The 13,778-nt window shown below is 43.6% G+C and overlaps 1 protein-coding gene across 1 annotated transcript; it reads right to left on the reverse strand.

Annotated features, from left to right (window-relative positions):
• Positions 1-328: 328 nt before the first annotated feature.
• LOC110528100 (methylosome protein 50) lies at positions 329-9,688 on the reverse strand. The gene is made up of 10 exons (XM_021609918.2): positions 9,161-9,688; positions 8,475-8,660; positions 8,151-8,289; positions 3,002-3,051; positions 2,813-2,883; positions 2,557-2,614; positions 1,944-2,012; positions 1,717-1,825; positions 1,568-1,636; positions 329-1,425 (listed from the first exon to the last, which is right to left on the reverse strand). The coding sequence occupies exons 1-10, from the start codon at positions 9,267-9,269 to the stop codon at positions 1,269-1,271; spliced, it is 1,017 nt and encodes a 338-aa protein (XP_021465593.2). The 5' UTR covers positions 9,270-9,688; the 3' UTR covers positions 329-1,268.
• Between the last annotated feature and the right edge of the window lie 4,090 nt (positions 9,689-13,778).

Genomic DNA, 13,778 nt, shown 5'->3' on the forward strand with positions numbered 1-13,778 from the left:
CATGATGTATCAAGGCTGTTGATACCTCCTGACAGGAGTGTAAGTTGACATGACCATCTGATTTTTGGCAACTTTGGCATGTTCCAAGTCCTTTTAGAATGATTTGGCACAAAAGCCACCACCTTCAGAAACAATTGAAACTACAGTGCCTTGCGAAAGTATTCGGCCCCCTTGAACTTTGCGACCTTTTGCCACATTTCAGGCTTCAAACATAAAGATATAAAACTGTATTTTTTTGTGAAGAATCAACAACAAGTGGGACACAATCATGAAGTGGAACGACATTTATTGGATATTTCAAACTTTTTTAACAAATCAAAAACTGAAAAATTGGGCGTGCAAAATTATTCAGCCCCCTTAAGTTAATACTTTGTAGCGCCACCTTTTGCTGCGATTACAGCTGTAAGTCGCTTGGGGTATGCCTATCAGTTTTGCACATCGAGAGACTGACATGCAAATTTACAGAAATTAATTTAGAAAACAAATTGCCCATGGTATTGATTATGGTTACAACTTGAACCATGTCATTCTAGTCTAGTGTGATTTCAGAATGCTTGGATGAGCCATGGTTTAATTAAGTCCAATTAACCCACAATCTTGCTATCCAATGAGCCAGCGGCTCCCATTTCTCAGACTGGCTTACATGCCATGTAATACAGCACCCCCAGGGTGGGTAAACAAAGGTTACATGGGGTTGGACTCACTGGAGAATAAGCGTGATCAGATGGGTTCATTAGATTAAAGATTACCATTGCCAGCATTCCCAAATCCAAGTCTAAAAGTACCCCTCATGATAACTGGACACCAAGCCATCTGTTCATGTCCCTACAAACTGCAAAACAAAGGTGATGTCCAAAATGTGGCTAACATACACCATAAAACAGACTCAGCATATGACGTTGCCATGAACAGAAAATATGCAACACAAGACTGCACTCCCCAAAAATGTAGGCACATGTGCGCTCCACGCTGCTACAACTTGATCGCTGCTGGACCAAAACAGCAGAAATGTGTAGCCTCTCAAATCACTGTTGCGAAAAACATCCCAATTTACTTTGTTTATCACTGACTACCTTCACACATGACTTAACAAATCAGTTGAAAAGATAACCCACCATGGCAAGGGGTACTTAGACTAGGAAAACCATCTTCATACTGCTCTGCTCCGTTCCGGTGTTGACAATTTCTACCCTCATGCCAACCCCTCAAATTCTCCCCCACAAAACCACTTTTACAACTCCCCCCCCGACCCAGGCTGGGTGGTGGGTCTACAGTGGGGACGTGGAGTATACAGTGGCGGGTCCATTCTGTCCCATGACGTGGTGGAGGACCTGGTGGTCCCAGCCCACAGTGGTCAGTGTGTCAGAACCGCCAGGGGCCCAGCAGACACCCCGAACAAAGTCCTGGTGCCTCTTGTCTCTCAACCTGGAGTGGAGCAGTAGAGCCACATGTTTAAGAGACTTGTGAAAATAACGTATTTGTACCCATTTTATTTCATAGCTTGAGTTAACAAGCCAAAAGGATGAACTAGGGAGCAATTGTAAACAGCCCATACGTCGACACTTACGTTTCCTTAAGCGCAGAGTTCATCACAGCAACAGTGCAGTCATCACTGATTGAGGCAAGCAAGGGGTCACTGTGTTGGAAGGTAAGAGATAAGTGTTAGTTTAGTCTGACAAACCATTGACTGCTGTAGATGTGCGAGTTGGTGTTTACCTGTGTGATGAGAAGGCTAGGCCGGAGACCCTGCGGCCGTGGGTGCTCTGTGTCTGGCCAGGCTCTGTTCCCTGAAAGTCCTTCAGTGTCACTCGTCCCAGCTCGTCACCTAAATCAACACAAACGCCATTCTCAACAAACATATCATTAAAGCCTGGCAGATCAATCATTGAAAACAATGTGCTTGGACCACTATGCATCATGGGGAATGTAGCACTGGTCCTTACCGTAGGCGATTGTGGTCCTGTGGTGGGGATGCCAGGCTACTGATGTAGGACAACAGCTGGGCTCTACGTCTGAGACAAGATAAAATCTCCAAAGTCAGTAGGGAAATCACCAACATGCACTGGACAACATGGTTGGGCACACCTGACCATGTACATGTTTTGGATTTCCACACTTTACATGTATTGCATGTGCACTTTGAACACAACAAATGTGTAATTGGTGTGTTGTAGATGTCTAGATACTTTTGAAGTGGATATTTACAAAACACACAGAATTGTCCCAACACACAATTATTGAAATTACTAGGGTCACTGGAAAAGTTTTATACATTAGGAAAATTAAACCACATTTTCCAAATAACCCTGTTTTTCAACATGTTGCTCTGAGTTCCTACTGCAGTGACCCGCCCTGCATTTATCAGAATTCATAAGATTGGGTTACTCAAGGACATACACTTCGACAACAGAATCCAATGCTACCTAAAAACCACAAACCACTGACAAGCCAAGATAAATTGTCACTGTCAATCCATTGGCAACAGAAGACTATGCATCTCGGCCCCGTGAAAATCCTGCTGCCTAGCTGACTGCAGTTCAGAGTGATTCTATTCACCTAATCTAGAGGCTGGTTTGGTGGGTTTCCTCCGGTCCCAAAGCAACAAACGACCATCCTGAGGGAAGGGGAATGGAGAGAGACATCAATGAGAGGAGACCGTGCATTAACAAGTTCATACAAGAACAATGTTCTCCTTTCAGTAAGTTACAACCTACTGTATCTAGCTTCATATTTCATAGCACACAATAGAAAAGCCGTATTCCAAACTGAACCGATTAAAACAGACAACCCTCTAATTAGTATTGGCTCTTACCTGGCCACATGAGAGGAAGAGGGAGTCATCGGATGGATTGCAGGACACACAAGTGACTGGCTTCGAGTGAGCTGTGGAACAGGTGACCGATCCAGTTAAATAGACAAGCTATAGAAACATGAGAAACAGCAACTGACATGTTCACCATAGTGCAGCTCAAAATACAGAGATGAGGTATAGTTTCCTTACCATTATATGTGCTGACCACTTCACCCTGAATAAGGTCCCAGACTTTGATTCTGCAGCAAGCAGAAAAGAGAAAGAACTGAGCAAGACTTAGTGCTATGACAGCTTAAAAATGATATCTTCACCAGGAAATGCAAACCAAGCTACAACACTCCCATTACCTGCAGCTGTCAAAAGAGACTCACAGCCAGGCCAGTTACACTGAGGGCCTAGGTCTGTCATGCCAGTAATCCAAAATTTGCATGAGACCAGAGTATGTGAGCGGAGTTGAGCGGTCTGAAATCCCGCTCATCACTCAAGGAGCGTTGCTTGCACACCGCTCAGGCGCTCCACCTTTCCAACGCTCGCTCACAGGAAAACAAACTGCTGCCCCAAATTCGCTCCATTCATTAAAATCACAATTGAACCAACACAAATTTATTTTTTAACTACTTGGACCTACCATTTGGTTTTGAAGTATAGAACCCAAACCATATGATTAATGAAAAGTATTTTAATAAACATGAAAAGGTGAATGTAAGAACTCATTTCTGTCATTAAACAGAAAATACTAAATATGTCAGGAGCCAGACAGGGAGCCCAAGGAACGAAAATTAATTTAGGCTATATTTTCATTATTTCAAGGCTATAGCCTACAAAGGAATAAATTGTGAAGCATTTGAGTGTGACACAACAGGCTGGTATGGACAAAGTGCTCAGCATTTAAACATTTTGTTGAATTAAATCATTAGTCTATAAACAGCACATAGGCTGTGACTAATTTGTATTTCCTTTTAAGTCAAACTAAAAAAAGTCTCATTTTTAGAAACACGAGTTTGGCCAGTCTGGGGCTTCAGGCTCACGTGATGGTGACTGGAGAGCCGGCCAGCACCGGAGAAAAGACTCTCCACACTTGCAGAGCCACTGGGGACACTAAACACAATTTTGGCCACTCTTGCCAGGCAAGTTCCATTGTTCTATAGGTAGCCCTAAAAGTTTTTTAAGGCAAAATTACCCAATCAAAACAGAAAAGGTCTTTGAAAGTGGGAATATGCCGGGCCTATTGGGCCAAAATCAATTATAGCCTATTGTTTGCATATATTACCTTTTCTGCCTAGAAAACCAGCATCTGAGTCACCTCTTCACTGTTGAGGTTGAGACGGGTGTTTTGCAGGTACTATTTAATGAAGCTGCCAGTTGAGGACTTGAGGCATCGGTTTCTCAAACTATACACCAAGATGGCGTAGCAGTGCAGACATGGTTTGTTGTCCTCTCGTTTACTTTGTGTGTGTGATATATATATATATATATTCCAATTTATTATTCAATCTCTTCCATTTTTAAATTAAATATACCTTCCGGTAATCCGCCTCACTCATTGTGACACGAATCCACATTTTTTTTTTTTAGACCCTATAGCCAAAACTTTCATCAAAAAGTAGCCAGCTATTCCCACAACTACAGTACCTCTTTCGCCATCTGGCCGGTCCCTTAGTCGACACAGCGCCCCGCCATACCACCACGACGTAATTACATCAGCTGTGCCTTCAACCGGCCTTTGCTGGACGACGGAGCAGACGCTTCTACTTACTTGCAGACTGCTAACTTTAAACGCTGTGTCTCCCGCGTGCTAGCGTAGTAACTACCTAGCGGCTTCCCTGTTTCATCTATTGCTGTACACTGGAGCCTATGATCACTTGGCTACATAGCTGATGCCTGCTGGACTGTTCATTTATCACGGTACTCCACTTTGTTCATCTCCATTTTACCTGTTGTGGTTGACTTAGCTGATTAGCTGTTGTCTTACCCATTGTTGACTTAGCTCGCTCTCCCAATCAACACGTGATTGCTTTATGCCTCGCTTTATGTCTCAAATGTCAATATGCCTTGTATACTGTTTAGGATAATTATCATTGTTTTAGTTTACTGTGGAGCCCCTAGTCTCACTGTACATGCCTTAGATACCTCCTTTGTCCCACCTCCCACACATGCGGTAACCTCACCCAGTATAAACAGCATGTCCAGAGATGCAACCTCTCTTATCACTCAGTTCCTCAGCTTACCTCCACTGTACCCGCACCCCACCATACTTGTCTGCACATTATGCCCTGAATCTATACTACCACACCCAGAAATCTGCTCCTTTTATTCTCTGACCCAAACGCACCAGACGACCAGTTTGTTGTCCGGTCCTCTGGCAGTCTATGGGGGTGCCACAGGGTTCAATTCTCGGGCCGACTCTTTTCTCTGTAAATATCAATGATGTTGCTCTTGCTGTGGGCGATTCCCTGATCCACCTCTACGCAGACGACACCATTCTGTATACCTCTGGCCCTTCCTTGGACACTGTGCTATCTAACCCCCAAATGAGCTTCAATGCCATTCAACACTCCTTCGTGGCCTCCAACTGCTCTTAAACGCTAGTAAAACCAAATGCATGCTTTTCAACCGTTCGCTGCCTACACCCGCACGCCGGACTAGCATTCCTACCGAGGAAATTTGAGGAAAACGCTACCGAAGTTCTATCAACACATTGATTGTAGTACTCGCGGTGCTAAAACATGCGACCACTGCTACTCCAACTTCCGGGGTACCTACAAGGCCCTCCTCCACCCTCCTTTCGGTAAATCAGAGCGACCCCATTTTGCTTTTCCCTTCCTATAAGCAGAAACTCAAACAGGAAGTACCCGTGCTAAGGACTACTCAAAGCTGGTCTGACCAATCGGAATCCACGCTTCAAGATTGTTTTGATCACGCGGACTGGGATGTGTTCTGGGTAGCCTCTTAGAAAAACATTGATGTATACACCGACAAAAGTGATTGAGTTCATCAGTAAGTGTATAGCGGATGTTGTTCCCACTGACTTAAAACCCAAATCAGAAGCATGGATAGATAGCAGCATTTGTGCAAAACTGAAAGCACAAAACCACTGCATTTAACCATGGCAAGGTGACTGGGAATATGGTTGGATACAAACAGTGTAGTTATTCCATCCGTAAGGCAATCAAACAGGCAAAATGTCAGTAGAGAGAGTGGGGTCGCAATTCAAATGGCTCATATGTGGCAGGGTCTACAGACAATCACAGATTAAAGGGAAAACCAGCTACGTCGAACACCGACGTCTTGCTCCAGGACAAGCTAAACACCACCGCCCGCTTTGAGGACATATTGCAACCGACACGGCCCACTCCCAAGGACTGCTCTGGTTCTCCACGACCGACGTGAGTAAGACATTTAAACATGCTAACCCTCGCAAGGCTGCCGGCCCATGCGGCATCCCTAGCCGCGTCCTCAGAGCATGCACTTTCAATCTCCCTATCCCAGTCTGCTGTCCCCACATGCTTCAAGATGTCCACCATTGCTTTCTTGTGTACAGGAACAAAGGTAACTGAACTAAATGACTATTGCGCCGTAGCACTCACTTGTCATCATGAAGTGCTTTGAGAGGCCAGTTAAGGATCATATCACCTCTACCTTACATCTTAGACCCACTTCAATTTGCATACCGCCCCAATAGATCCAGACGATGCAATCGCCGTCGCACTGAACACTGCCCTATCCCATCTGGACAAGAGGAATACCCATGTAAGAATGCTGTTCATTGACTTTAGCTCAGCCTTCAACAGCATAGTACTCTCCAAGCTCATCATTAAGCTCAGGGCCCTGGGTCTGAACCCCGCCCTGTGCAACTGGGTCATGGACTTCCTGACGGGCCACCCCCAGGTGGTCAAAGTAGGATACAACACCACTTCGCTGATTCTCAACAAAGGGGCCCCACAAGGGTGTGTGCACAGCCCTCTCCTGTACTCCCTGTTCACCCATGACTGTGGCCACACATGCCTCCAACGCAATCATCAAGTTTGCAGATAGCAATAGTTATAGGCGTTATTACCTACAATGATGAGAGCCTACATGAAGGAGGTGAGGGCCCTGGGAGAGTAGTGCCAGTTAAATAACCTCTCACTCAACATCAACAAAACAAAGGAGCTGATTGTGTACTTCAGGAAACAGCAGAGAGAGCACGCCCATATCCACCGTCAGGACCACATTGGAGAAGGTGAAAATCTTCAAGTTCCTCAGCGTACACATTGACAATCTGAAATGGTCCACCCACACACAGACTGTGTGGTGAAGGCGCAACAGCGTCTCTTCAACCTCAGGAGGCTGAAGAAATTTGTCTTGGCCACTAAGAACCACAAACTCTTACAGATGCACAATTGAGAGCATCCTGTCGGGCTGCCGCAATCGCAGGACTCTCCAGAGGGTGGTGCAGTCTGCACAACGCATCACCAGGGGGGACACTGCTTGCCTGCCAGTACACCTACAGCACCTGATGTCATAGAAAGGCCAAAATGATCATCAAGGACATCAACCACTGAGCCTCGGCTTGTTCACCCCGCTACCACCTAGAAGGTGAGGTCAGTACAGCTGTATCAAAGCTGGGACGAGAGACTGAAAAACAGCTATCGCAAGGCCAGCAGACTTAAATAGTCATCACTAGACAGCTACCACCCAGTTACTCAACCCTGCACCTTATATTATAGGCTGCTGCCCTATATACATAGACATGGAATCACTGGTCACTTTAATAAATGTTTACAAACTGCTTTACTAATTTCAAAATATATATACTGTATTATATTCTACTGTAGTTTAGTCACTGCCACTCCGACATTGCTTGTCCTAATATTTATATATATTTTACTTTAAATGTGTGTATTGTTATAAATTGTTATGATATTACTGCATTGTTGGAACTAGGAACAACTATTTCGCTACACCCGCAATAACATCTGCTAAATATACGTATGTGACCATTAAAATGTGATTTAATAGTTGGACACCATCACTGCACTCCCTCTTGCGCTTGGTCCTCATCTTTGTAACTCACCTTGATTTTGCACCCATGTTTTACCAGTTTCTTTATGAAAATATTAAGTGAACTCCATGTTAGTAGCTAAAGCAAGGGGGTACAGCAGCACACAAATGCATGCTTGGCCAGGAAAGCCCTGAGCTTGTGAGTGCTTACTGGATTGAAATTAAAAGTGGGCGAGAAGGCCAACGTTTCAGCCTTTGGGAATATCGCATAACGCTTCAGTCAAATTGGTCACACTCTGCTCCTCGCACACATACTCTGAATGAGACACACAAATTGAGACTGCCCCCTACTGACCGGTTGTCCATACTGCCGCTGATGGCATGGCTTGACCCAGCAGGGCTCACGCTGGTAACGATGTGATCATGCTCGAGTTTGGCGAACCGTTTCTCCAGCAGACTCTCATCCTCTGATAGCTCCCACAGCTCAACAGCACCTACAACACCAGTCAAACCACATTGTATCCACACTTTTGTATAGCTCGCAAATAATCTAGATGACATCGGCCTGAATTAAATGTAATCATTGTACTTTTAACTATATTTCCCTCACTTTAGACCAGCCTTATTTACAGCAGAATATGATATGCATTTAGTAATGATTACTGTCATTCCTACTTACCAGAGTCAGATGCAACTAGGACACCCCTCTCTGAAACCCACTTTGCCTCTGTGATGCCTGCCTCTGTCTGGACACCAGCCTTACAGAAGCCCTCGTTGGGAGACTGCTTGGGATCACAGTAGACCCAGATGGAGCCCTGCCAGCACCTGCCTGTCAGACTTGAGGCCCCCAACAACAGGGTGCCATCTATGGAAGAAAATAGAAAAATGTCAATAGTTGAATCATATCTTGTGCCTGTGCTGAAGTGCCATAGGATAGGGTGGCAGGTTATTTAGCATAGCTAGCAAACTATAATTGTTGGATTATGTCCAACGTTAGCTAGCTTGCAAATAGATTAAGTTAGAGGAACTAGAAACGCACCATTGAAGAGCTTTGAGATTGTTATGAAAAGCACTATAGAAATATCAATTATCATTCTCTTCGAAATTACAAGTTAGCTGTAGCTTGCTAGCTACAGTAGCTTGCTAAAGTGTGGTACAGTAAATTTGACCATAGAACAAACATGACTTTACTGTGTGTTTTTGCTGTTAATGATGTAAGTTCGATAGGTTATGACTTGGGTCACTTTATTTTGCGACAACAACGTGCTGTGCCGGTAGTTAGCTAGCCCTTTCTAATAGTTAGCTTCCAGACACATGGCTATCACACAAGGCTGCATCAAACACCAGCTGTGTGACTTTGCTTACCTTCCCTGTACTGCGCCGACTCCAAATGCTTCTCCATACACGCGGGGGCATTTGGGGGTATGTTCCATCCGTTTTCCTTTATCATATTGGAATGTACTATACTTTTCATCCAGGCAACTCTGATTCACTCAAGCTAGTGTTTGCAATACAAATAATTATTTGTACAATAAATGTAATAACTTAGCTAGCTATTCGAGAAACCACGGACTAAGAAACTACTTGATTTAGGTTTACGTTCTAGTACTGCATCGTGCACGCCAGAAATGAATGAACTTTCAAACAGCCAAAGAACTCCAGCGTGTACGTTCCCCAATTATCGTCAATGGGCCGCGCGATGCATTCTGGGCGATTCTGGACAAGAACACTCCCTCAAGAAGTCGATAGCTCAAAAACCCAACATTAGCATGAAGTACAACATTACAGTTATTTTCAGAGATGTGAGATAATTAACTTGTTCTCTATAGTATCGTATAGCTTTCAACTCGTGACATACCGTACTTCAAGGAAATAGTCTGGTTTCTCGACTCATACCCTGACTTTTATTAAGAAGGGATTGCGTGACAATTTGCTAGTTTAGCAACCGCGTGACGCAACATGAGCTCAAGTGGTCGACAGTCTGTTGGGCAGAGCATTATACGTCTCTCCCATTCATTTCCAGCTCGGATTCTTATCCCATCCTTTTATACCTTTTAATGGGGTGATTGTAGTCGAATCGGGTGTTTTCTAATACTGACATAGTGAGATTGTAGACTCCTACATGCATACCACAGATTATCCATTATATTTACAAGATACTTTAGTGGCCGCTCTAGCAATGAGAAGAAAAGTCTTAAAATGGAAGGAGGCAAGATCAAGTGGGACCATTCTAGCCAATGAGAAGGTAGATAGGTGTGTGGACAAAAGGCACAACTCAACTGTAAAGTGCTTTTTTTCTCCAAAGCTGCCGGGATGTCACGTGTTCTACTTTACATCAGTACACTTGTAACAACCGAAGCATTACGAAACTTCTATTCGATCAAATATTCCATTCCATTTCATGTTAACCAAATTCGAAACTCATTGACTGCTATACTCCTTGCTCGGTGAGCGAAAAAAATACAAAACTCCACCTGCTGGAGAAGAGCGATTTGGGGCGCAGTTACACGGTCATGGCTAGGATGGATCATGCTTTTTTTTGGTTAAGGTTAGGAAAATAGTTAGGATTAGCTCAAATCCCCCAAAATTAAAATTGCCGTTATTTTGACAAAAAAAATGTATTCATTTTAGCCAGGGTTGTACAATATTTGTATAACTAACCCAAGATAGAGCAGAGCCTGTCGTTTCCAATGGGAACAAGTTAATCATAGTGGGCAGAATAAGCAAGGAGGTGGGCAGAGGCTAGGATGAGCTAATGACATCCCATTGGCACGTTCTAGAATTTATTTGCACATTTCCGTTGGGGAACGCTTACTTCTGAAGTGCACGTGTGCAACAACTAAATTAGCCCTTGCACTCCTAAACTTTGGCAGTCTTTACAGATTCTAGTTTTGGAATACAGAAAACTGTATGGAGATCAAAAGTTTCATAGATGCGAAAATGTGCAGAATGTCGGCCAAAATCCATCTCGCTTCTCACACTGCCAGCCACTGTGCTTCCTCTCATCATCATATTTGGTAGTGAGTGGAAACACCAAACGGATGCTTCACATTTATATATCCGGTGAACATTCTGTGGGGTTATCCCTCTCACTTCTCCTCTTCCTCTGTTTATACAACTGAGGTACAAGGGCTGCAGTCCAAGCACTTTATTTGAATCTCCTCAGCCCTTACACTAGCCACTTTCGGGGAATCCCTGTTGCAACCAGATGCAGTTTGATTGCCATCTTAAGTGCCAGTCCAATTCACTACCGTTGCCCCCTTGGCCCCCGATTTCGTTTGAGGGAGTGAGTGAAGAACTTTGATCACTTGTGGGGTTGATATGACCTACAATTCAATGCAAACTGTACTCACGTGTTATTCTATTTTATGTTTGACCTTTATTTAACTACGCAACTGAGTTAAATTCTTATTTACAATGACAGCCTACCCCGGCCACACGCTTCCCTAACCCAGACGACACTGGGCCAATTGTTCGCTGCCCTATGGTACTCACAATCACAGCCAATTGTGTTACAGCCCAGAATTGAACCAGGGTCTGCAGTGAAAACTCTAGCACTGCGATTCAGTGCCTTAGACCGCTGCACCACTCAGGACGCCTTCTCCTACTCTGGTGGCCACGAAGTGTCAAATTTAAATCAACATTTCGGCATGTCTGTCAAAATTATGACGCTAGCTTGCTTAAAAATATACAGTACCAGTCAAAAGATTGAACACACCTACTCATTCAAGGGTTATTTATTAATTTGGACTATTTTCTACATTTTAGAATACTAGTGAAGACATCAACTATGAAACAACACATATGGAATCATGTAGTAACCAAAAATGGTGTTCAACACTTCAAAGTATATTTTATGTTTGAGATTCAAAGTAACCACCCTTTGCCTTGATGACAGCTTTGCACAGTCTTGGCATTCTCTCAACCAGCTTCATGAGGTAGTCACCTGGAATGCTTTTCCAACAATCTTGAAGGAGTTCCCACATATACTGAGCAATTGTTGGCTGCTTTTCCTTCACCATCTCAATTGGGTTGAGGTCAGGGGGATGCAGAACTCCATCACCCCCCTTCTTGGTCAAATAGCCCTTCCACAGCCTGGAGGTGTGTTTTGGGTCATTGTCCTGTTGAAAAACAAATGATAGTAGGACTAAGTGCAAAACAGATGGGATGGTGTATCATTGCAGAATGCTGTGGTATCCATGCTGGTTAAGTGTGCCTTGAATTCTAAATATATCACAGTGACAGGGAATCAAACATTTCAAGATCATCCATTCACCTACTCTGCATCTCACAAAGACACGGCGGTTGGAACCAAAAATGAAACATTTGGACTCATCAGACCAAAGGACAGATTTCCACCGGGGTCTAATGTCCATTGCTTGTGTTTCTTGGCCCAAGCAAGTCTTCTTCTTCTTATTGGTGACCTTTAGATGTGATTTCTTTGCAGCAATTCGACCATGAAGGCCTGATTCACGCAGTCTCCTCTGAACAGTTGATGTTGAGATGTGTCTGTTACTTGAACTCTGTGAAGCATTTATTTGGGCTGCAATCTGAGGTGGAGTTCATTGACGATTTCTTAGGCTGGTAACTAATGAACTTATCCTCTGCAGCAGAGGAAACTCTGGGTCTTCCCTTCCTGTGGCGGTCCTCATGAGAGCCAGTTTCATCATACCGCTTGAAGAAACTTTCAAAGTTCTTGAGAATTTTCTGGATTGACTGACCTTCATGATGATGGACTGTCGTTTCTCTTTGCTTATTTGAGCTGTTCTTGCTATAATATGGACTTGGTCTTTTACCAAATAGGGCTATCTTCTGTATACCACCCCTACCTTGTCACAACGCCACTGATTGTCTCAGACGCATCAAGGAAAGAAATTCCACCAATTGACTAAAGGCACACCTATTAATTGAAATGGATTCCAGGTGACTACCTCATGAATCTGGTTGAGAGAATGTCAAGAGTGTGCAAAGCTGTCAAGGCAAATGGTGGCTATTTGAAGAATCTCAAATATATTTTGATTTGTTTAACACTTTTTTGGTTACTACATGATTCCATATGTGTTGTCATAGTTGATGTCTTCACTATTATTCTACAATGTAGAAAATAGTCAAATAAAGAAAAACTCTGGAATGAGTAGGTGTGTCCAAACTTTTGACTGGTACTGTGTGTGTGTGTGTATAGATAGATTGATGAAATTGATTTCCGTTGGCAAATTGGCTTAGTCTCGTAGCGAGGAGCCTATCAAACATAGCTAGCTTCATGCACATGTTTTTTGGAATTTTGAAATGTATTGGTATAAATGTCCAAACTAGCCAGTTATAACTGTAGCTAGCTAGCTACCTGACAGGAGTGGTAGCTAGTTACGTTAGCTTGCTAGGGACTTAATAGCTGTAGGTTGGTTGTTTTTAAGCTCAATTTCAAGATTTCCACCAAGGACGTTGCATCTCCGATCATCACTCTCCCTCGCTTGGGCAAGGGACATTTAAGGTACACTCGGATGTGACGATGTAAAACGTAATTGAAGAGCTGAGGGTTTGGGGCCGAGGGATGTCTACTTTGAGTTTGGACTGTTGCCAAGGTTTACATATACTGCACTTTTGAAACAGAAACCCAATAGTAAACTGCATACTTCCACTTCCTGGCTCCACACAGCTGGAGGTTTTGGTTGTCACAGCCACAAAGTCAAAATAGCTTTTTAGTCTTAATTTAAAAATGTTAGGCATAAGGTTAGCAGTGTGGTTATAGTTAGGTTTAAGGCTCAGTGCAGTCAAACATGATTCACTGTGTGTGTATATACACACACACATTTCCACACTATGGACGTTGGAAATTGTAATATCTTTTTCACAATATAATGCCCTTTTAGCGTAAGAGCTGTTTGAAAAGGCCGCCTGAAATGTCATCCGGTTGTGGTGGGATGGCGTTTTGGCACCAGGAGGTAAATTAGTTTAGACCAATAAGAAAGAGTTCCAAACATCTCTG

The sequence above is a fragment of the Oncorhynchus mykiss genome, chromosome 7 (assembly GCF_013265735.2).
Source record: "Oncorhynchus mykiss isolate Arlee chromosome 7, USDA_OmykA_1.1, whole genome shotgun sequence".
Classification (NCBI taxonomy): Eukaryota; Metazoa; Chordata; class Actinopteri; order Salmoniformes; family Salmonidae; genus Oncorhynchus; species Oncorhynchus mykiss.